This window comes from Telopea speciosissima, chromosome 7 (assembly GCF_018873765.1).
Source record: "Telopea speciosissima isolate NSW1024214 ecotype Mountain lineage chromosome 7, Tspe_v1, whole genome shotgun sequence".
NCBI lineage: Eukaryota > Viridiplantae > Streptophyta > Magnoliopsida > Proteales > Proteaceae > Telopea > Telopea speciosissima.
In genome coordinates this window covers 28086947-28110367 of record NC_057922.1, presented here as the reverse complement: position 1 = coordinate 28110367, position 23421 = coordinate 28086947, and the positions used below count along the sequence as shown (strand labels likewise).

Sequence of the window (23421 nt, the reverse complement as noted above, 5' to 3'; positions counted from 1 at the left end):
TTGGTCCAGGTGCATTCTCATTAACTCTTGTCTCATGGAATTAAATCTTGGTGGAAATTTATTGAAATCTCCGAGTTGTCTCGGTTTCAGGCCTGGTTGAAACAAAACCCAGGGTAGAAACTCATATCAAACTTAGGGCGGATCCTCGAAACAAGATTCGAGCTCTCTATTTTGGGTCAAATCGAAACTGGTTTTGAAACCGAGACTCAGAACCTTAAACCCAATAACGTCAGGTTTTTATTGACCTGAAAAACTACAGTCGCTCAGAGTGTTTTTTTTTTTTTTGCCCCTCCCAGTTCTTAGACCTAGGAAAGTCCAAGTGCGGACCCTTTTCATGTTAAACTTCCCGTAAGATAATGCTGTAGACAAATATATTGCTGCTGATTTACTCATGAAATTGTGAAAATTTCATATGTGAAATCGCCCTTTTTCTTTCCAATGATGGTATTTCTATCAAAAAGTCAAAGAGTTGATCGAGATTGCTGCTTGGTCATGGAGCCCCTGAACCAGCATGAGGGGCAATGAGAATACACGTAAGAGTATCAACATGGATGTATTTTTTATTTCACAAGGGTAAGATGGTAAATTTCTTCACTCCTATATCTGGCGTAGGGCCACGTGACCAGCCAGCATTTTTTTTCCCTATGTATTTTGCTTTTCAGAATTGAGCCCATAGATTTGATGGCATAGGGGTACGTGATGCACCACACATCTTGTCGTGCAGCACCATAGCTTGCCACGTGGACGAGCTTCCTTTTGGACGATCTGGATTGAGGTAGGAAAATTGAGTGTGGTGCACATGCGATGTACAAGAAGATTTTTGGATTTTGAAATTCGGATTTCTAGCTCAATCCAAGCCATCCGAAGGGGATTTGCGAGTTGTGGTGCCGTGAATCTTTATCCCCTCAATTTCCTCAATTCCATCTAATAGGAGGGCAGAAATGACCACCCTATCCCCTACCCGAACACACTGCCCGGAGTGGGGTCCACCTCACTCTATTAGAGGGAATTGAGGAAATTGACGGGCAGACAAATTGAGGTGATATTTTTCCGTGGTGCCATGCCACAAGATGTGCGGTGCACCCATGGGAATGGGATCGATGAGGAGGCCAATCCTCAGTCGCCAGCATAATTTAATTAAGAGATGGTTATATTGGTTAAGATTTGATCTGATGCCCAGGCCACCTTGGGTTTTAGAGCCTGTAGAGTCGAGAGAGTAAATTTTAATTGGGAAAATTACGATATTAAGCAAAATTAGGTTTAATGAAAATTACAATATTAGGCACAATTAGGTTTGACATTAAAAAATTATACACTTATTTCAGTTCGCAAATTTACCCCAAATCGACTTTGAATTCACAAAACAAACCAAAACAGTGTTACTTCCTTAGCCAAGTATTTTCTTTTACGTTTTACCCTTCATCCTCCCGCCCTTGCTACCCTCCTCGCGGATCTTTATCCTCTCAATTTGACTGTCCGTACTTGACGTCAAGTACATCTAATAAAGGGAGGTGGACCAGAAATGACTATCCTACCCTTGCCCGATGTGGAATCCACCTCGCTTTATTAGATGTACTTGACGTCAAGTACCGGCAGTCAAATTGAGAGGATAAAAATTTCCCTCGCCTCATCCCTTGCTTGGGATCTGTATCTCCTCAAGTACAATAGACCCTCAAGTGCACCAAAAAAGTATATCTGATGATGCACATATATTTGAGGTGATAAAAATTCCCCTGCTTGCCAGCACGGTCGCACCCTACTCTACCCCTTGCTTACCTGCCCTCTTGCCCCCTGCAATCCTCCTCACGCTTGCAATAACTGAGACGGGTACTCCACTTCAAGGCTGCAATCCATTCCAATCCCATGCAAGAACCCCACCCTTTGAAGATGAAGTACTTATCTCTACGACCTCCGAATGAGCTCCCGGCTTCGGATGCTTTGTTGCCAACGCAACACCAATCGCTGCCCATCGCATTGCGCATCACCACAACCCATGCCAACACCAGCCAATTCTTCTTCTTCTTCCTATAACCCATCTCAGCCGCCCCTAACCCCTGCTGAAACCGAACAAAGTCAATGGAGATTGACCCAGTGCCAAAGCGGTTGATTCTGTTGAGTACAGACTAATTCCAATCAAACTCGGTGTAGATTTCTCTATTTTGGTGTCCAAATCAAGTTGTGTTGGTCGTGGTCAGCCGAATCGAGAGGTAGGAGTGGGGTTGCGGGAAGGAAGAAGAAGAAGAAGGGATGGGTGGCCCTCGGGCGGGAAAAAGAAGACAGCCGCCCCCTTCACTGTCCTCGAGGGTAAAACCGTCCAAAAAAAAGAAAAGGTTTCAGGACGAGTTCGGTATCAAAGGTGCCAATCTCAAAACTGTTCCGTTGACAAGACCAAACTTAGGTCTCGATCCCAATTATTAATGGGACGGGACGAGACAATATCGGTTTGGTTCTAGGCATTGTAGAAAAAGGAGAAAAACTTCAATGGTTCCTAACGAGTTGGTTTCATTATTAGTGTTGTGGATTTTTTTCATTATCATGAAGTCTAAGGTGTCCCTTATTTTAAAAAGCAAATTAAAATACAAAACCATGATGAATTTCATGATTTTACTTCGGCAAACTCTTTAAAAATCACATGTAAGCTTCTCAAAATAACAATTAAATTAATTTTGACCAAATAAACAAGTTTCGATATAGTTTTAACCTCCTATAGTTTTAACCTCCATAAGAGGTTACACGAGCACCTTCTCTCTTTATCTCTCTTCTCCTCACATGAAATTACCTCTCTACCCTCTACGTATGAAACTGTTTCATTGCTCCTCTATAGCACCAAATGATGTAAGTTATGTAACTAAGATAGATGTACTTATCTTTTAGGAGAATGAGAACTTAAAGTGTTGATAAATTCGGCAAGATGACAGAGTAGTTTGAGGTGTACCAATAGGTACTCTCCTTAAGACAAAGGGTGTTAAACGGTCTGGTTTGGTTTAAATCGTTTAATTAAACGGTCTCAATTTTGAAACCATTTATTAAACGGGTTCATGATTTTAGTTTAAACGGTTTGATTCAATTTCAGTATACAATTTTTTGTATTACTTTTTGCACATTTATGTACATCTAAGAGTATTAAACGGTCTGATTCGGTTTAAACCGTTTAATTAAACGACCTCAATTTTGAAACCATAATCGAATCATTTATTTAACGGTTTCACGGTTTCGGTTTAATTTTGATAACCTTACTTAAGACCTTTTTCGCCCCATACAGGTGCAACCAAGTGTATGCGAGCAGGCCTCCAAGATACAACAACTTTGTTAGCTTCCGATAGTAACAGTGTACTCCACTACTACAAATCCCTTCGAGAACATCGGAGTTGTACTTAGGCAAGACAAGTATGCAATGCAATAAAAAATTCAATAAACGGACAACATAATCCTACAAGAAAGAGAGAGAGAGAGAGAGAGAGAGAGAGAGAGAGTGTGTGTGTGTGTGTGTAGCAGGAATTAGTGCATGGGTTTTGAAGGTACCCACTTCCTCTATTTATAGAGGTGGATGCATCCCTTCAAAGCACTCATGGAATGGATGTGTCCATTGATTTGGATGGATATGATTAAAAGATTTCAATTCAAGCACTCAGATGTTAGTGTCCCTTGGAGATATCCAATGGTGTAGGTGTGTCTTTTGATTCCAATGGATTGGGTTAAAAGTTTCCAGTCCAATAGATTTGATTATTGCTCTTATTTCTATGAATGCACCTGTGCAAATAAAAGTCTATTTAAAGAGACATGTCCATTGCGTAAAAATTTGATTAATTAATTAAATTCAAAAAAAGGATTAGAACGTGACCAAGCCTAAAACCAGACTAACTTTGAATAAAAAAGAATAATCCAAAATCGGACCAACTTTGAACCACAACGTACCGCACCACACCTTGCCTCTCCTCAACACGACACAACTCATTTTTATGAAATAAGATGTCATCAAATAACAAAAACACAAACCGCTTCAGAGGCGGTTTTTTTTTTTGTTTTTTTTTTAAATTGGATGGTCTATTTTGGTTTGACCCCACGACCCAACTAAACTGAAAAGAGAGGTTGGTTTTAAATCTAACCCGGTTCAACCATATGGCTCTATCTAACCCAATTTGTTAATAAATATGGGTTGAATTAGGGTAGAGGGAACCCAATACCACTCCTAATCAACACTTTTTTGTGACCCTAGTTATGAGTTATGACACACCACCATTCAATTCTCAAATCTGTTTTATCCTTGTTAGTTAGCTAAACTTTTAAAATTGACAAGTTTTCCAATTGAAAATGAATGCCTTGCTGTTAATTATGATTGTTTTGATCCTTAACTAGGTTGACTTTAGATCATTTTAATGGTTTTTTTATTAAAAAGGTGTGGCCACCGAAAAGATATTTTAGCACCATTTATTAGGAAATTTCTCATGACTTCTTTTTTTTTTTGTGGAATGGAAAGAATGGAAAGAATGGAAAGAATGGAAAGTTGGTGTGGGTTGGGGACTTGGGGGTTGACAAATGACAATCCACATGCTTTTTTACCCACTTTTGTTGGTGAAGAGAATATGTTAAATGAGAACATTTTTGTTCTTTCTTTAAGATCCATTTCTTGAGGTGGAGGTGGAGGTGGGAGGGGAAAGGGGCGGCGGTCACAGGGTCAGGGAGGGGTGGGGCAAGCCTACGACTTAAGAGCAACAATATGCTTTCTTTACACCTTTAATGGTCCCATTAAAGGTGTCAAAAGCTACCCCAAAATGATCGATATGAGTTTATTAGATCATGTTTTGGGCTAGCGTTTAGCAATATCAAATCAAATAGATTAAATTAAACTTAAAAATCGGATTAAAGCTGAATTCGAACAAATATAATCTCTAAGAAATTGATACCAGCTCGTTCATTAAAAAACAAAACAAAATCTTTTCATATATTTGAATATATTTACATGTTAAATCAATAAAAAATCGAACCTAAATCAAAACCGAACCAAAATCAAAACACCCGGATAATGTTTTTCAATTTTTGACTCGTTATTTTTTCGATGAAACAATATAAAAACTGATCCAAACCGATCAATTGACACCCTTAGGTGCCACTCCTACAAGAAAGCCATTTTAGGGTTAGGGCTTTCTTCTCCCTATAATGTAGATAGATACTTAGATAGGGGTGGTACTATGAATCTGTCGAGGAATGCACCTAAGAGATCCCACCATTGCAGATCGTGGGACCCACAATTCGGTGCGATTGAGTCGAGTGGGGAAGAAGTGGAGCTCTTCTCTTGGGAGGAAGGGAGAAAGGGCTAAAGGAAAACGGGAATCCACTTCCACCCATTCCAAGATCAACGGCAGCCTTACGTTTATAGGCTTAGCCGCTCTTCTTCCTTTCCTTCTTCTTCTTCCCCCTCCATTCAACCTTCTCTATCTTCCCATTTCTTCCTTCTTCTGCTCTTCTTATGAGTAGGAGCCACCGTGTCCTTGTGTTGTACTATTTGTTTGCTCCTTCTGTTACTCCCTTCTTCTGGGTTGGTTGGTTTTTCTGTAACCTTGGACAGATTGTTTATGCTGTGATTTTTCATCTGGGTACCTTGAATTTTCAATCTTGTCCTTGTTTCATTGTAGAATTTTGAGCCTTTCTATTCAACGAGGCTTTACTGTTATCCAATCCGGGTTTTATCCGGTTCTATTGGTGGAATTTGTATTCTGTCAATGGGCGCTCTGGATGAGGGGCATTTTGCTGGAGAGCTTGAAAATGGAGTGAAGTTAGGATCTTTGGAGGTGGATTTGAAGGACGAATCGGAGACTACTGTCGAAATCGAGGATGCTGTGAAGGTTCTGTTGCAGGGTCTGGGGGAGGATTCCAATAGGGAAGGTCTTAAGAAGACTCCGCTTCGTGTTGCCAAGGCCCTTCGTGAAGGAACAAGAGGTTAATAATCATTTGGCCCCTGTTCTACTGCTTCTTTTATTCAAGCTTAAAATCCTTCTTTTAATAATCATGGGACCCCTCATATTTTGCTTGATTCTAATTGGAGTGGAATCCTGTTAAACCAATGGTATTGTTGTTACTTGTCCCTTGTTTAAGTTATGTGGAAGTTTTGAATGTGCAAATTTATTGATTATTTCCCCAGAGTGCTAGAATCCTAGATCTTACTGACTACTAATTTACAAATAATATTCGGGTTCATAAAGACAGAGGATTGACTATCAGTCATAAGAAACTTCTGCTTTTTAGTGGAATTTTTCTGTTCTCCTGCATGGTTTGCTTATTTGAATCTTAGTATGCATTCTTTGAGAGGATGTTCTTGAGCCTTGGTGTCTCAAAGATCTAAATCTGATAAAAGATACCAGTTGGGTCTTTCGTTATCTATTGAAACCAATAATTTCTGTAGCTATAGCTGCAGACTACGGTAGGGGAGTTCAAACGGAAGCATGAAAGCCGATGCTAGTTAAAGTGGCAACATCTTGGTCCCATGTCCTCTGGGTTGATTTTGAATTCCCTTCCAAATTAGGTTTTAGTTACGAGGAGGTAGTTGAGGGGACCAAATCACCTATTTCTGAGTAACATATAGTGGACATGGTTTTGGCTAATGGAAGAATTCTGTGGTTGGTATCAACCAACTGTTTGTGGCATTAAATTTTCTCGATGGTCCATGTTCATGAATTGGTTGTAGGGAAGCTCTCTGATGTCCTATGCAGTTTGTCTTTTTCAAAGATGGTTACAGCACTAGTATGATATAGTGTCTTGTTGCTATGAAGTGTTTCAAGCTCTCTTATCTGTGCATATGATTATGGTTCAGGTGCCAAATAAAGGGTAAAGCTACTTACCTTTTCTCACGCATTCGAAAAAAAAAAAAATCCTTAAAGCTGCAGAATTAATAAGAAAGGAAATTCCTAACGTTTTTTGAAAACTAAAATTGGGGATGAGACTTTTTCTAATCCACTTTATCCTTCTAGAAAAAAAAGAGTACGTTTCCTGGTTTCTATAAGGTATGGCCCATTAATTATTTAAAAGCATTTTAACCTTACCTTCTCTCTCTCTCTCTCTCTCTCTCACACACACACACACACACAAAGGAGGAGAGCTGTAAACATTTATAATTAATAAGGAAAAAATGAATTTCCCAACTTTTTCTGGAAATTTAATTTGGAAGATGGGACTTGTTTAATCCACTTTATCTTTCTTCCAAAAAAAAAGTTATGTTTCCTTGTTTATTTGTTCCTAGTGGGATTCTTGATTCTCATGTTTGTACCATGCGGTTAAGCATACCTATGTGGTTGCATCAGCATGTTACTCCTCTTGGATCTATGGGTGTAGAATGTTGGCCAAGTCACTTAGAGCTGCCAAATCTCAGTTTCATGGTCCTCAATATGCTATCAGGTCTCGATAAACTGGATGAATGCTCCAGCAACTTGTCCAAGTTTGATGCTGATTGGTATAGACTTTCTGTTTGCCAGATCACAATTGTCTTTAATTGTTATATGTGGGACAAGTGTCAAGATCCATTTGCCTTTAATATCAACGCAGTGATGATTGGTTGACTCTGTTAATGGACTCCTTGAAACCCCCTTGCAAGTCCATACATTCCTAAGACATTTTTATCTGATATGTGATGGAGCAATTTTTCCACTACTGTATTGGTATTGGTTTTCTTTTCTCTCGATTGTTCAGTTGTTATTTGTCATGTGCCTTCATTCTTTTATATTTGATTTGAACAATTTGATACACTGATAGAATATTCAAATAAAACTTGTCATTTAACTGAAAAGCTGCTTTTGCACTTTATTGGTTTCTATCTCTATACTTGTCAGCAATTTGTTGGACTATTTCCAGAGATATGTAATCTCCATAAATGTTCAATCATGACCACTTAACATGACATATTTTTCTTATTCATTGACTTGCTCGGTACCAGATGCAAGCTTATCCTTTGAAGTTTCTTTTTCTTACATTCTTGACTGTCATGCATCTTGCACATGACTTCTAGGGTGTTGGAAATTTTTTATGTGGAATTTTTCAGCTGTGAACTGAAAAACAGGAAATGAATGTGAACTCCTCATAAGGTGATTTTCTTTAAAGAATGATTTACAGAATAAGAGGTGAGATTTAGCATCATGCTGATACAAACAGATTTTCCTTTTTCAGGTTACAGGCAAAAGGTAAAAGATATTGTTCAAGGTGCCTTGTTTCCAGAAGCTGGTTTGGATAGTGGAGTAGGCCAAGCAGGAGGAGCAGGTGGGCTTGTAGTTGTTCGAGACCTTGAACTCTTCTCATACTGTGAGTCATGCTTGCTCCCATTCCAGGTTCAGTGCCATGTTGGATATGTCCCATCAGGGCAACGAGTGCTGGGCCTAAGCAAGCTTTCCAGGGTAGCTGATGTGTTTGCAAAGAGACTTCAAGACCCACAGCGTCTGGCAGATGAAGTCTGTTCAGCTTTGCAAAATGGAATCAATCCAGCTGGTGTTGCAGTTGTTCTTCAATGTTGGCATATTCAGTTCCCAGAAGTAGGACGAAGCTGTTGTGACCAAAGTCACCAGCCTACTAAAATGGGCATGCAAGGTTGGGTGAGGGCCTTTGTTTATTCTGGTTCTGGAGTTTTTGAAAATGAAAAAGGAGATGTTTGGGGTGATCTTTTGGCTCTTTTAAAGTTGAGAGGTATAAATATGGAGAAAACCCAAAACCGAACCTCTGGCAGCCTCTGTTGGTGCCCTTCCAGATCACTGGATGTGCCAGTCTTTAACGGGCACGCAAGTGCAAGGAACTGCTGCAAGGTTTCCTCCAAAGCAGGACCTTCCCAGTCTGCCATGATCTCTGCTGTCGCTGCAATTCTTCACTCTTTGGGTGAAGACCCATCACGGAAAGAGCTTGTTGGCACGCCCCTTCGTTTCGTGCAGTGGCTGATAAACTTTAAGAAATCTAACTTAGAGATTAATCTCAACGGTTTCACTTCAGCTAAACCCACTATGCATCAGGAAAATGGAAATGCCAGCTGCAATCAAGATGAAATGCAGTCTGAGCTTAACATCCCATTCTGGTCACAGTGTGAGCATCATCTCCTGCCTTTTCATGGTGTGGTGCACATAGGGTACCTCCATGCCAGTGGCGACAGGCCAATTGAGAGATCCATTTTGGAATCAATAGTACATTTTTATGGTTGCAAACTCCAAGTACAGGAAAGGCTTACGAGGCAGATTGCTGAAACAGTTTCTTCAGCATTTGGGGCAGAAGTGATGGTGGTTGTGGAAGCCAACCACATTTGCATGGTCTCCAGAGGAATTGAAAAGGTTGGAAGTAGTACAGCCACAATTGCTGTACTCGGTAGATTTTCAACCGATCCCACAGCAAAGGCAATGTTTCTACATTCTGTTTCAGAAAGTTCTGCTTCTGCAGAAAGATGAATTCATAGCTCCTTCTCCTTCCATGTTTCTTAACGATATTTTTTTTCCTTGAATTGTTTTCTGTTTTTTTTTTCCAATACTTTTTTCTTTTCATTATTCCTTCTCTTCTTTTTTTCTCTTCCTATGTTTTTGCTGTCCGCAATGATGATGTGGGCATGTCAAGAATAAGCCATAAGCAAGATCCTGTTATTGAAGAATGGAGGCAGAAACCCTGGTTTTGTTCAAAATTGATGTTGGCGGCACATGATTACCATCCAGTAACTGAAGTCAACCTGAGTATGACAGCTGAAGATCCATTTGGTTCAAGCCTTTTTTCATGTATCTTATACTTGTAGCACAAAAGCTCACAAATGAGAGTTATACAGAAAGTTTTGTTTAATGGGTTGTCTCAACATTTATTCCAATTTGAGTTGTTAACATGCATGATCTAGTTGCTAATTAATTTACCATATGTAGCAGAACAAAATATCTCAATGACAATATGGTAACAATAGTGAAGGGAGTAATGCTGGAAAGGATTCATTTGATTCATTGTAATCCATCATTGTTATGGTTATGACTGCTGAATGAGGCTGATTCTTTTTCTCTTTTTTAAATAATTTTTCATCTTTCTTGAGTATATCTCTAGATGTGATGTATCATGCTACTATGATTGAACAAAAATAATGACATTAGAAACAGTCATAATTTATATAGATAAGACAATGTCTATGATCCTGGAGTAGTACTTTTGTGTTTTACTCCCCATAACTCTGATTAATCCTTTGTACAGTCTTATCAATGTCATTGCAGCTATTGCTAGATCTTCAAGAACAAATCATCCTTTGCTGTGCAATGAAGTCAAATATCTCTTTGAACTTATTGGTAGATGAATTCTTGTGACACCTCAAGCATAACTGAGATTTACAGAATGAGCCAGAGTTTAGAAAGGTTGGATCAGCTTACAATTCTAATTACATCTTTAGAAGGACATCTCCTGGAAAGTCATTAAGATTCTGAAAACTCTACAGAGTGGAGGTTAAATTTCTAAAATCTAATATCATATTCGTCGGCTCTGATCTCTATAATATTTGTGAAAATATTAGTTGCTCTGGACAAAAGGTTAGTATGACCCCATATAGGAAAAAATCTAAGAGGTAGAGAAAATGTCAATGATCCCTGAACAAATTATCTCCTTTAGATTCCAGGACTAGTTTACATTGAATTTTCCTATGGGGAGCTGCACTTAGAGAGATGTGTCTGCCAACTTAATAGTGAATTGCAGGACTTAAAAAGGGATTTCGTTTGATTCTACTTGAAACAGCTAATTAAGGACAAGCCATCCAGCAATATCTGACTTATCCTTCTTACATATTGTAACAGACTTGAAACAAGCTAATTAAGGACATATCATCCAGCAACAAAACATAAAGATCCCATGGCCTCCCTTGTTTATGACCCTGCAGTAACCGAGTGGCAATATCATCACAAGGGACCCAAACATCTATCTCCTGCCACCCTTTCTCTTTCACTGCTTGTAACCCATACAGTAGTCCTTGAATCTGTGCATCTTCAGCGCTCCCTGAAAATCCAAAATCCATAAAGACAACTAGGAACTGGAAGTTAGAAACGTTAGACAAACAAATTGTAGCCCATCCCTCTGCACCAGTTTGAGCATCATGATTGCCATTACAAATCAAGATATGTCGATCCAGAGCAGCTATCATTGGAGATAACTGAAGAATTAGTGAGTACTGGGGAGAAATTAAAGAGAATGCTTCAGAAACATGTCTATATAGTAATTGAACAAGAGAATCAGGGTTAGGTTGTTTATATCAGAAAATTTTTTGAACTAGAAGCTTGCAGGGACTCAGTTCGTAAACCTCTTATGGTCCTCTTGCCCAAATATGTTTAATAAAAATAGATGCCAATCAGATTCAAGTAAGTTCCTTGTTACAGAGACAACACAAAACATCAAGTTGTAAAAACCTTGAAAATCTAACCTTGGTAGTAAGACCAACTACCAAAATCTTCCACATGAACAGCTTGAACTTAGGACGAATAGAAAGAGACCAAAGACACTTCTATAACATTGAAAACTTGGATTAGGCTATGCAGGACTCGGGGACAGTATTAGTACTGGTCCAAAAAGAAAAGACCAAAGCCCATCATTGCAGGGTTCCCAGTGTTGGCCTAGTGGTTGTTTGATAAGAACATTTTCCAGGAGAGCTCAGGAAGCATGCATGGACTGTGTAGACTTGAGCTCCCATTGCCAAAAACACCTCAGGAAGCATGCATGGACTGTTAATTGTTGATTGTGCAGTCTTCAACCTGGAAGAAAATAGGGAAATTTACAAGATTGCTCAAAATAGGGTTTTAGTTTTTCAAATACCCATCCAATCTTTGCTTCATTAGATTTTTTTTTTTTTTTTGGGAGCCCACAGGCCAACTACAAGCTAAGGGGGAAGGTTAAGACAAGCCCACAATCTACAACTAGGGGGGGAGAGAGGGGTGCCTTTTTGACATAATACAATCTAGGAGAATCGATCCCTTGACCTCATGGGGGCCATGCACTCAATTTGCAATGCCTCCAACCAACCTTCAATAGATTTATTCAAAACAAGTATTGGTATTACAAAAGTAACTAAAATATGAATTTTTCTCCTCTCAGGTTCCCTGCCCGGTCAAGTTCGTAGGTTCCTCTCATAGGGAGGGCAGAAATGACGACCTCACCCCACCCGGATAGTGTGTTCGGCCAAGGGGTGAGGTCGTCATTTCCGGTCTCCTATGAGAGGAACCTACAAACCTGACCGGGCAGGGAACCTGAGAGGAGTTTAAAATATTGCCCATCCGGCCCTCCCTCACAAATGTATATGTTATTTTACATTTTTACCCGAACTTTTTCTACCTCCCTCTCCAATCATTACCATCACCCCATGACTGGCCATTGCCGACTAGAAAGCATCATTGGAGATCAGCCGATAGAGAACCCTGATGGACAGCGACCCCCAATGGGTATGCTGGCGCCATGGTAAGTGATGGTGGGAACCCAATAAAGCTGTCGAAAGATCGGATCAGGTATCTCTTGCATTTGAAATCACCATATAAAAACCATTAAGCAAACGGGAAGAAAAAATGTTACTTTAGAACTGCATGTATAGTTCTTCCTCCTAATAATTGCTCTTCCGCACCCGAGCAAGGTAGTCAATCGATCGTTTCAACACTTTGAATGGATGCGAAACGCCAATGCTTCCACACACAATATTTCTTTCTCACACTAGGGTATCTCAAACCTTGATTCACCAAAGTAGAGAGGCAAAGAATAGAAAAATGAGCTAGGGGAGCCAAAAATGTAAATGGTTCTTCCCCCTTGCTTGCTTCTATAAAAACCCATAAAAGATTGCCTTGTTTGAGTGAAATTGGGATTCCTTAATTCTATTTCCCTTACGCGTGCAAGCTATGGAAGTTTCTTATTCCTAGTTTACTATTGAAAAAGGAAAGTGCTAGAATTTAAAAAAAAAAAAAAAAAAAAAAGGGGGTATAATATTTAGCATAATTACCTTATCTTTATTTTAATCCAATTAAAATTATGAAAAATAATTCTAAGCTAAATAATTAAAGCCCTTAATTTCCCATAAATTAATTAATGCAATTAAACTTCTTTATTGTAAAATTGCCTCTCCACCAAACAATATCACATTGAAACAAGAAAACATCTTTGATTACGATTAAAAGGCACAACATCAAATATACCAAGATCCAATATCAGGTCGTATCTTGGTGAACATGATCTGCCATAATCTCTTCGATCCCTTCATTTATTATGTGTCCAATACTGAGAGATTTGGTAGGGAAATGGAAAATACTTTTTTGTCTATGATAATCAAAGGGAGTGGGAAAGTTACAGTAACTCTTTGGAAAAGCCCGGTTCTCAACCTTTGAGCTTTCATTCCTCAATTCATTGATTCGTTCTTTCATATACCTCCTCACCAATAGATAGAGACAAATGGGAATTTTTGAACCACATCGACAAAATGCCAGTACCATGCAGATGCTTCAAAGCCAACGCGATGCTCCTTGGTCAAATGACCAAGATATTTTCAAACCCTAATTCACTGTACATGTCTGTTTCAAAGATTCTATGATCATGATTGAATCCAAAAACATTTTAAAACAACTTTCAAATATTATAGATAAATTTGTTACTAAATAGTATGTGTATCAAGCTTTTTGAACTCCCGATTAAAACATAGAGATACTGATAGGAGTGATGGAGTGATATTAGATTGCTTTAAATGGCTCGGTTATAGTCACTTATAGTTGAAGACATTTAAGAATTGGGTCGTCTCCCAAAACAAGTGCTACCTGGGAGGAAAGATGCACTGCTTGATTTATGTGTCTTTCTTCTTGAATTCAAAATTTTTTGAATTTTTTTTTTTTTTTCTTTTCATTTCTTTTCTTGGCATCCAAACATAGCCCATAGGAACATGTCCAGAGTTCATTGTCGTGAAGCAACAAGCACAAGTTCCATTTGTCTACCAAATTGAAGACATTGCAGATTTCCTTGTCCTCAAAAGGCACAACCGCACAACACAGCACTGTACTTTCCATGGCTGTATGTATCCTTTTGCATGAACAGATGAGCTTTCCCCACCACCACCACCACCACCATCGAGAAACACCATTTCGTCCTCTTTTTGTGCCTCATCACTCCCCACTACTTCTCATGCAGGTGCAGCCTGCAGACACAGGTGTTGTTATTTGAAGATAAACAAAACAAGGCAACAGCTTTAAGCCTTTATTAACAGAACTTTCCGATATAAACTTCCCCTAAAAAAGTAAAAGAATCCAAACCTCCTAGGTGAGGATTGGTTCCATGAAAATCATTATTCAGGGCACAGACTGACCTAAAAGGATCAATCTTAATTGGTGGAACTGAAATTGTTCTGTAATTGAGGAAGAAGCTTACAAAGGTAGCTTTGCAGCTTCAGATCGTATGCAAATCTATCTATCGAGCAGGTTCAGAACAAAGCCTGAAGTTAATCAATTAATAGAGTTCCACCCCACCAACTAGGATTTGTTTGGATTTAGCCCATTTAAAAATGCCCATTTCCAAGAGATGCTGAAACACTGACCCAGGTTTTGCACCAACGATCCAAGTTTTGGTAGACAAGACACTAGAACAGAACACTTTTAAACAAATAATGACTGCATTACAAACTCCAAAAAACCCTGGGTCATTGCCACCACACAATCTCTCAAGTCTCAAGTGAAATCATAGACTTGAAAACAATCAAAAGATCAGGAAAATAAGTACCAAAGAAAAATGATAAACAAATGGAACTGCCTCTTTTCTTTCTTCCCTCTATTGTACATTTCTTGTAAATAAGATTGATATGTTACAAATCAAAATTTTGTGGTGGTGCAGCAAAGACCACTCTATTAGAAGAGCCTTTTAGCTTAAATAAACAAAAATAAAAATGCACAAATTTAGCATCTTTTCAATCTCTTTTTTTTCCCTACAATCAACTCAGGGATATTTTGGATCTCAAGGTATGTGACATTACCTTCTGGTGGTACCTAAGGTAAGGTTCTCATAGATTAGTAGTACTTAGAGAAGAGGGGGTAAAAATCCCTCTCCATACCAAGCCTGCAACGATGCACCAACCTAATGGAGCAAGCAGATGGTGCCTGGTGGAAGGCATACCTGCAATGTGTGCGACACATTTGATTTAATATAAAAGAATTCCACGACAACATAGCCACACAATCAAGACTTACTGCAACAGATGGTGGAATGCATACCCTGAAAGAACAGGAAGCATATCAACAGGAGAAAGCAGCATGATAAACCAACAACCTAACTCTGAGATCCAGATGCTGCTTTACATTCCTGAAGGGGTATATTTGGGGCCTCCAGTGGTTGGGCAGAATTGGAAGGTATGCCATCCAAGTCCAACAAGTACTCAATCAGTATGGAATGACATATGGCAGAGCACAAACATCAGCTGACTCTATACGCAGAGCTTCCGCCCACACCTGTAGGGGCTCGTCAACCACAGAAGATTCCACCTTCGGATTCTTCAATTGGAGACCATCACTGCTAAACAGCCATTCCTGATCATCAAAATCGGACCATTCCTCCATTTTGGGTACTGAAAGTATCTGGCTTAGAAGTTCCAAATCAGGATGTGGCAGTTTCCTAGAAGTTTCACCATTCTCAATTGCTTGTCCGGTGGACAACACCTTTGTCGAGCAAACAGAAGCCTTCTGAGCTTCTATTATACCATTGACTTTGTGCTCCTTATACTCTGCCTTAAAGTTATTGGGTAGCCCCTGCTTATCAGAAGTAAACTGCATAGCAGGTTGGCATGGTTCAACTTTCTTTCCATTCTCTGTTAACAGGTGAGAGGAAGAGGCAGGTCTTGGTAATTTATTTGGCCGAACGTCACTCCCTGTAAAAAATTTAAAACAGGAGGATGGTGAAACTGCTAATTAGCCTATAAAAATGCTAATAGAAGACTAAAACTTGCATGAAAGGTCAATTTATGCCTAAAAAATGCTTTAATACAAATCAAATGTTAGGAAACTTGGCTTTGTAAACACAAAGCGAACCAGTCAAGCACTAGAAGGATTGTATTGTATTAAATAGCAAGCCGTAAGCACTGCAATGTGTCTAACACCAACCGTGGCTGGATATGCACAGCCAATATGTGCTTCCAATCACTAGATGGTGACTGAGGTTCACTAGTACTGTGCTGAAGGACAAGAAATCAACTCACCATTTGAGAACCCATTCATCTCTCTTTCTTTTCTTTTCCTGAGATTTCCATCGGCATCGGAACTATTGTTACTCTCCCTGGAAAAGTTTAATGTTGATGTTTTAATGTTGATGGTGTTTGTAGGGTACTTGCTGCTTTCTTTTAATTTATCCTGCTCCTTGTTTTTGTGGTCACTTTTCTCCTTCGCTTTCTCCTTCTCCTTCTCTTTCTCCTTCTCCTTCTCTTTACTCCTGTCTTTACTCTTTCCTTTCCTTTTCTTCTCTCGATCTTTCTCCTTGTGCTTATCCCCCCTCTTATCACTGCCTTCCTTGTTTTTTTTCTTTTCTTTCCCTTCCAGTTTATTCTCCGCATCCTTCTCCACTGGTTTGACCATTCCTTCAACTCTTTGTTGATCCAGTCTGGTGATATTCTGAAATTTTGCATGTCCTGCATTTCTTCGCTCATCTCCATATTTTTGTACACCATCCCTTCTATCATCATTTTTCTTTTCCTTATTCTTTTCTTTCCCTCCAGCACAATTGACAGCATTCTCCACCACTCTGGCCATCCCATTGGCTCTTCGTTGATCCATACCATCCTTGATCTTTTCTTTCCCTTCAGCCCAACTGACAACATTATCCACCACTCTGGCCATCTCCTTGGCTCTTCGTTGATCCAAACCATCCTTATTTTTTTCTTTCCCTTCAACCCTGTTGGTAACATCTTTCTCCACCACTCTGGCCATCCCCACATCGGCTCTTCTTTGATCTGCACCAACCTTATTCTTCTCTCTCCCTTCATGCCTGCTGTCAACATCTTTCTCCACCAACCTGGCCATAACCTCAACTTTTCTTTGTTCTGTACCAGTAAAGTTCTCAAGCATTTGGACCCCCGCCCCTTTTTCTGCATCTCTGATCCTCCTGCCCAAGTCCTGTGCAAATTTAAAATCCTTGATGTCCCCATCCCGCTGGCTGTTCTGGTCAATCTTCTCTCCATTGCAGGCTCCGGGTTGCCCTTCAATCCTCTTCTCTTTTGAGGTTTTGTTTTTATCTTTATCCCTATCCTTGTCCTTCTTCTTGTCTTTGTGCTTTTCCTTTCGGTCTTTCTTTTCCTTATGTTTATCTTTGCTTCTCTCCTTGTCCTTCTTCTCTTTCTTCTCCTTGTCCTTCTCATTCTTCTGTTTTTTCTCTTTGTGCTTCTCCTGAAAAATAAATTCAGTTAGGGGCAATGGATATCCACCTAAGGATCCAAACATATATTACATGTCAAACATAACAGGCATAAATAGGATGCCCAATACTGAATAAATTTCCATGTACACCCCAAAAAAAAAAAAATCACAAAATATCGGAAAAATGTAAGCCATTACTCAGTACCCCGCATATCAGAAAAATGTAAGCCATTACCCAGTGCTGGTCCCACCTATGTGGGGCCCTGGGAGGGGTGAGTTTGGAGACGGTCCTAACCTTCAGCATTTTTGCTTAAAGTGACCGCTCTCATGACTCGAAGGCAGGCATTTGCCCTGGCAGCCCAAACCTTTTACCATTGCTCCAAGCAATGGCCCTCAGTATATCAGGAAAAAATGTATCTAACAATAATTCTTGTCATAAATATATACAATAATGAACATTTCAGTGGACTATACAGTGATGTACCAAAAGAAGATAGGCAAGTTAATTATGCTATATTCTCCACCTAACAATTTTCTGTATGAAACTATTACTTGAATCTGACACAGATATAAGATTCTGCAAAAACCTATAAAAAATATTCTGGTTTTAGCAAATTGGAATGACATACCAGAGAATAATTCTCCCATACAATGACAAGCTAATTTGTGTATTGTCCAGTTATATACCTCATAAAATGCACCAATTGCAAAGAGACAATAAGTGTTACAATTTTAATACTTGCCACCCAAGAGCTTCTACAGATAACTAAAATCTGTGCAGTCACACTGTCCCTTGCCAGCAAGAAGACATAAAACGAAGGCAAATCTAGAAAAGGCACAACATTCCAACATGTTCCAGATATAAGCACTACATGTGTTTAGAAGACTTCATGCAACAAGGGAAAAATGAACCATAACGAATCATTTCAGATCAACTAGCCACATCAGACAACTATTTGGTATTTCATTTAAAATATAATGTGTGAGAATACAAAATAGATGGCCCATCCAATTGCTAAATTTCAATTGGGTGTCCTTCACACTTTATGTCCATAACTAAAATTCATGTTGTTTCTCATACAAACTCAGCTTTCTATTACAACCAAGGATTAAGGTATTGATATCCGGTATCGTTTCAGGTGGTTGGTGTTAAGAAACGTATCGTATCAAAGAGATGATACCCATGGAATGGTCAAGAAACACTAGGAAATACTTAGGATACATGCAAAATATATTTTTGAAGCATAATACATAATAAATACATTTTGAAGCATAATACATAATAAATAAGTAGTAATTAGGTCTGACCATAGGACGTTAGGTGGTTGGACCCAATATGCATTCATAGGACATTAGGTAGTAATTAAGTCCAATCATAGATATGCCTTGTTGTTTGCAACGCTTTATTTTTTATTGTATAAAATCAGTGTCATATCTGACATTTTAATTGGGTGCTGTACATTGTTTACAACTTAACATACAATGTCATACATGGGAGCATGTCCCATACTTGTGTGTTAAAAAATATATAAAAAAGGCATTCGGTCTGCACTCCACCCTCACTCTTGGTCTAAACCCTCAACGACATTTGGTCCAAGACTCCATCTACAACTCTGGTGTGAAGGTCCACGACTCTGGCAAGATTATGGAGACTGATATGTATTCTTCTTCTACCGGTTCTGTTCTACTTTTTTTTTTCATTTTTTTCCCCCCCTCTTTCTCCTTCTTCCAGTGGCCACTGCTGCTGTTGTTCCAGTGGTGGCGACAATGGCAACTGTTGCTGCTGCTCCAGTGGTGGTGGCCGTGGCCGCTGCTGCTCCAACTTTCCTTGACTGGTTCTGTCGTGTTGCAGCGGTCAACTTGGTACTGTATCGAGGGGGAGTATCAAAGGGTATCGAGGTGTATTGGGTCGTATCGATGTCAGGTTATATTAACGGTATTGAGGTGTATTGGGCTATATTGTATCCCGCATGTTGTATTGGTGCCTACCGATACCCAGACGTATAGGCTGATATAGTATGATACTTTAAACCCTGATTACAACCAAATGTAAATCAGACAAAATAAAAGAGTTCTTAAGGAATAATAAATATAGTTTTGAGTTGTTTCACAAGAGCTCGTCCTCTGGCCCCTTAAAGAATGGCAGTGTGACTGGGTCATGATGGATAAGCAATGACATAATGATAGGTAGATCAGACAATAATATGCTTCTCATAGGACACTTGGAAAATCACAAAAGGCAAAAGATATCACAAGGGGAGCATTAAGACCATAACAATGTCATTGTTTTGGGGTATATCAATTGGCTGGGGGCGGGGAGAAACAGAGCTCCTACGGGTATATTCTTGCAGGAAGATCTGCAAGAGGACCCCATTCTATGCGGACATATCCTGGAATAGTTAAATGTAGATTATTGTCTCTTATATGTAAGTGCATCTGATCTAAACCACACTGGTAGAGATAAAGTGAACAGATCACTGAATACCTTGGGTACAATCTATAGTAGAAAGTCACAAGATATGGTCAGTTAGGAAGCAAGTTAACTACAAAATTGACATTAAAATAAGAACCTAGGAATCCCCACAGAGCAGATTTTAAGGCCGCCAAACCCAATATCCTTCGTGAATAGTGAGCCAAGGAAATGCACATGTCAGAGCTAGTTGTCAAAATTAGAAAAGATATCTATAGATAATTAATTTGGATGTTTAAGTTAAGAATTCCTACTTGAAGAAGCCTTCACACCCAAGTCAGTCTGGCTTTGAAGAAAGCTGAGCCCAGCTAGCATGGGTCTCATAGAAAAGCATCAGGAACTATTTGCATTTAACCTCTATAAATCTGCTGACTTCGCATTGGGTTCAAAGTTTAATATCCAACTGATATGCACCACTAGAATTTCAAGCTTTCAATCTTCATATCTTTCCTTATCATAGTTGCCAAGGCGACTAGACAACCCAAGGCATTGGAAGGGCGCCTAGGTGACAAGGCGCCCGCCGCGTGCATTATATGACTATATGTAATATAACAACGATAAAAAGGGTGTACCCAGTGCACAAGGCTCCCGCCACTGCGGGGTCTGGTGTGAAGTGTCAACAAGGCGTGCTATTGCCTTGGACCCAAGAAAGAGCCTGGACACCTAAGCGCTGCCTAGGCGAGTAACAACTTTGCTCCTTATTAAAATAAAGAAGCATCTCCTGAGCAAAAGTGATTCAGCTAGGGAACATAAAACAAATGAGATTGGGGACAAACTGAAATAATAGACCGCCAACTTGAAATCACTTTGACAACAAAAGAATGAACCACGGATTTAAAATGTGTGGTTGTTGCTTTGAATTCATGAAGGTTCCAAAAGACCACTACTAGCTATGTAGGCACTTCAAATAATAACAATACAGTCTTTACATGGGCCATATTGCATGACTAACTGAATATTATCGGGCCAAGACACAATCATACCACAACTCTTGTAAGACAAAAATCAATAGAAGAAAGAAGGTTGCCAAAAACTCAAGACAGCTCTTGAAATCTAGAGGGAGTATAATCGGAAAGATCTCATCAAGAACCCAAGATCGCATCCTGAAACCTAGAACAATGTACTCCATAAATATACAATTTCCTCAGAACAGCTCAACAGCACAAAAGTACAACAAGGAACACTCCAAAGGATCACTTGTATCTCTAAATTAATACAGCAACAAAAATTTTGAAGACAAAAGTAAATACTAGTAAACATCAAATTTCCCACTTAGCAGTTAGGATGAGGTCCTAAACTTTGTCAAATACATATTTCCCAATAAGCACGACACACAATCAGCAAATTCATTATCCAAACATGAAGCAGCATGCATTCAGAATTTTCACAGGTTCACACAAATAGTTTTGGGCATCACAGATACATTACACATAAATAAGGCTCCCAGAAGATCAGACTTTAAAATCAAGCAGAAAGTAACACATACACATAATGGTCGGTCCGGAAAAGGAGTCTGAAGTTTCTCGGTGCTATTTTCAGCATTGACTTATTCTTTTCTTTAATTTGCAGATTTCTACTTCTTTTCTTTAATTTGCCGATTTCTAATTAGTTTATCCTTTATATGGGTCTGTGTAAACATCATAGACTACCCAATGTTCCAGCAGCCAGAACTTCCTTCAGAAGGCAGTAATGCCTAAAGTTAAGGAACCACAAGTATGAAATATCTCAATCTTCAATCAAAAAATACAACTTTGAAGACTTGAAAGCTACATGGTAGAGCTATTATTCTTCTCAAGAACTCCGAAAACAAAATTACTGGGTTGGCTGGTGGGAACCTATAATTGTAATCCAACATCCGGTTCCTGATCAAGCTCACAAAGTAGTACGTTGTAGCCCTTGACAAAGAGGAACCATAAGTGTAGTGAATGGAAGACATCTGATTCTATAACCAGGGATTTCTCCATTGCCAAAAGTAAAGGGGCTAATGGAGTAACAGAAGAGGAAGTTCAATGTGAAGTAAGAATTGAGCATGACTGAAAAAGCAATAGCCATAACCTATTGAAGCCAGAAAAACATGTATTGGATTAAAAAAAAATGTTTGTAGAAGAACCTTTGCTAGAATATCTGCTTCATCGGTCCTGGCCTTCTTTTCATATCCAGGTGGCGGAAATGGAAAGCAGCGAGACATCGCACAGAATCCTGGAATCAGAAACGTGGGCTCCTTTCACCAACAAAAAAGTTTCACTTAGTTTACAGTAGAACTGTTCCAAGAAGGTAACGGAGCAGCAGCAACTGTTCTCCTGCCCATGCACCATGTCCCCGCACTCATTTCCTATTTCAATGATTTTCCATGATCTTATCTTCTTAGGTCTCCCCAGCAACCAAAAATTTTAAAATCCAAATTACTCAAATCACTATCATGCAAGAAACAGAACACTCCTCTGAATTTTGATACAAATTCCACTGATCAAACACTGCACTAGCTTCAATGATGCCCAGATAACGATCAAATCTACTGTATCAAAAATACTGCACCAGCTTGAATGTTGCCAGAGACAGGAAACAAAGAAAAGAAAATTAGTTCCTAAAGCTACAGTGCTTGTTGAGCTATGTTAAGCCGAAGGGTATCTAGAACAACGAAGAGAGTCCACTGCAATCTGATCTTCTTCTTCCCGGATTGGACTGTAGAACCATGACCTCTTCCTTATCAGCAAAAATAGACACCAAGAACTTCTCCCGATGAAGAAGATGAAATAAAAACACTCATCTAACGAAAACAACAGAACCCGCGATCTCAAAACAAAGAAATTCTCAATTCCACATCACCATCTACACAAATTTTAAAGTGCAATCTTCTTCCATATCCATAAACCCAAAATTTCACCATCTCCCAATGCAGATTCAATGTATGAAAAGGTCTAGTTTCAGCAATTTAACACCAGAACTACAGAACCCACAGACCGTGGTCAGGAAAATATCCAAATTTGCGCCCATCATACAAACACTGTACCGATCTCTATTTCCAGTTGGCGTGACACCTGAACAATCCAAATTCTCGGTCTTTATTCCGCAACCTGTCTTGATTGTAACCCTAACAGTCCAAATCACAGGATTAGAGCCGTTCCAACAGACGATCCGACCAAACCCTAGAAAAATCCACCAACAGAAACATCCTAAGCACACCCCAAGTAAGAAAAACCCTAACTACAATCATCAATCCAATACACAAAATCTTCCAAGAATTTTTTCCCTTTTTCATAAAAAAAATTATGAAAAACAAAAAAATACATACGTAAACAGAATTCCCCCTTTTCTCTCAGCTTCTATTACAAGAGTAGAAGAAGCTCGATTGATAGCATTAATGCCTCAAACATTCGCAGAGAATGAGAGAAAAGGAGGGAGGGAGAAAGCCCATGAAAATTTTATTATAATTTGATGCTTTTAATCTTTTTATTTACCTTGCCCACTACAAAGTAGTCAATGTAGAAGGACAAGATCTCACAGATAGATACAATTAAGAAAAAGGGGCTCTTTCAGTTCCTCTCTCCCTCTCTCCTCCTCTGTGTGAGTTCTGGGTTCTCTCTCTCTCTCTCTCTCTGTGTTTCCTCAGACCTTCAAATGGGTTTTGCTCAG

At 39.2% G+C, this 23421-nt stretch overlaps 2 protein-coding genes across 4 annotated transcripts; one reads left to right on the top strand and one right to left on the bottom strand.

Annotated features, from left to right (window-relative positions):
* The first annotated feature begins 5587 nt into the window (after positions 1 to 5587).
* On the top strand, positions 5588 to 9792 carry LOC122668848 (GTP cyclohydrolase 1-like). The gene is made up of 2 exons (XM_043865400.1): positions 5588 to 5937; positions 8155 to 9792. Exons 1-2 carry the CDS (start codon positions 5721 to 5723, stop codon positions 9405 to 9407), a joined length of 1470 nt encoding a protein of 489 aa, XP_043721335.1. The 5' UTR covers positions 5588 to 5720; the 3' UTR covers positions 9408 to 9792.
* A 4949-nt stretch (positions 9793 to 14741) lies between these two features.
* LOC122668083 (pre-mRNA-splicing factor CWC22 homolog) lies at positions 14742 to 23421 on the bottom strand. 3 transcript variants are annotated; one of them, XM_043864635.1, is made up of 4 exons: positions 21899 to 23421; positions 16899 to 17348; positions 16169 to 16805; positions 14742 to 15841 (listed from the first exon to the last, which is right to left on the bottom strand). In XM_043864635.1, exons 1-4 carry the CDS (start codon positions 21974 to 21976, stop codon positions 15357 to 15359), a joined length of 1650 nt encoding a protein of 549 aa, XP_043720570.1. In that variant the 5' UTR covers positions 21977 to 23421; the 3' UTR covers positions 14742 to 15356. The 3 variants fall into 3 exon arrangements, with proteins under 3 accessions (XP_043720570.1, XP_043720569.1, XP_043720568.1); XM_043864634.1 differs by having other exon boundaries at positions 16169 to 17348; positions 21899 to 22934; positions 23247 to 23420; XM_043864633.1 differs by having other exon boundaries at positions 16169 to 17348.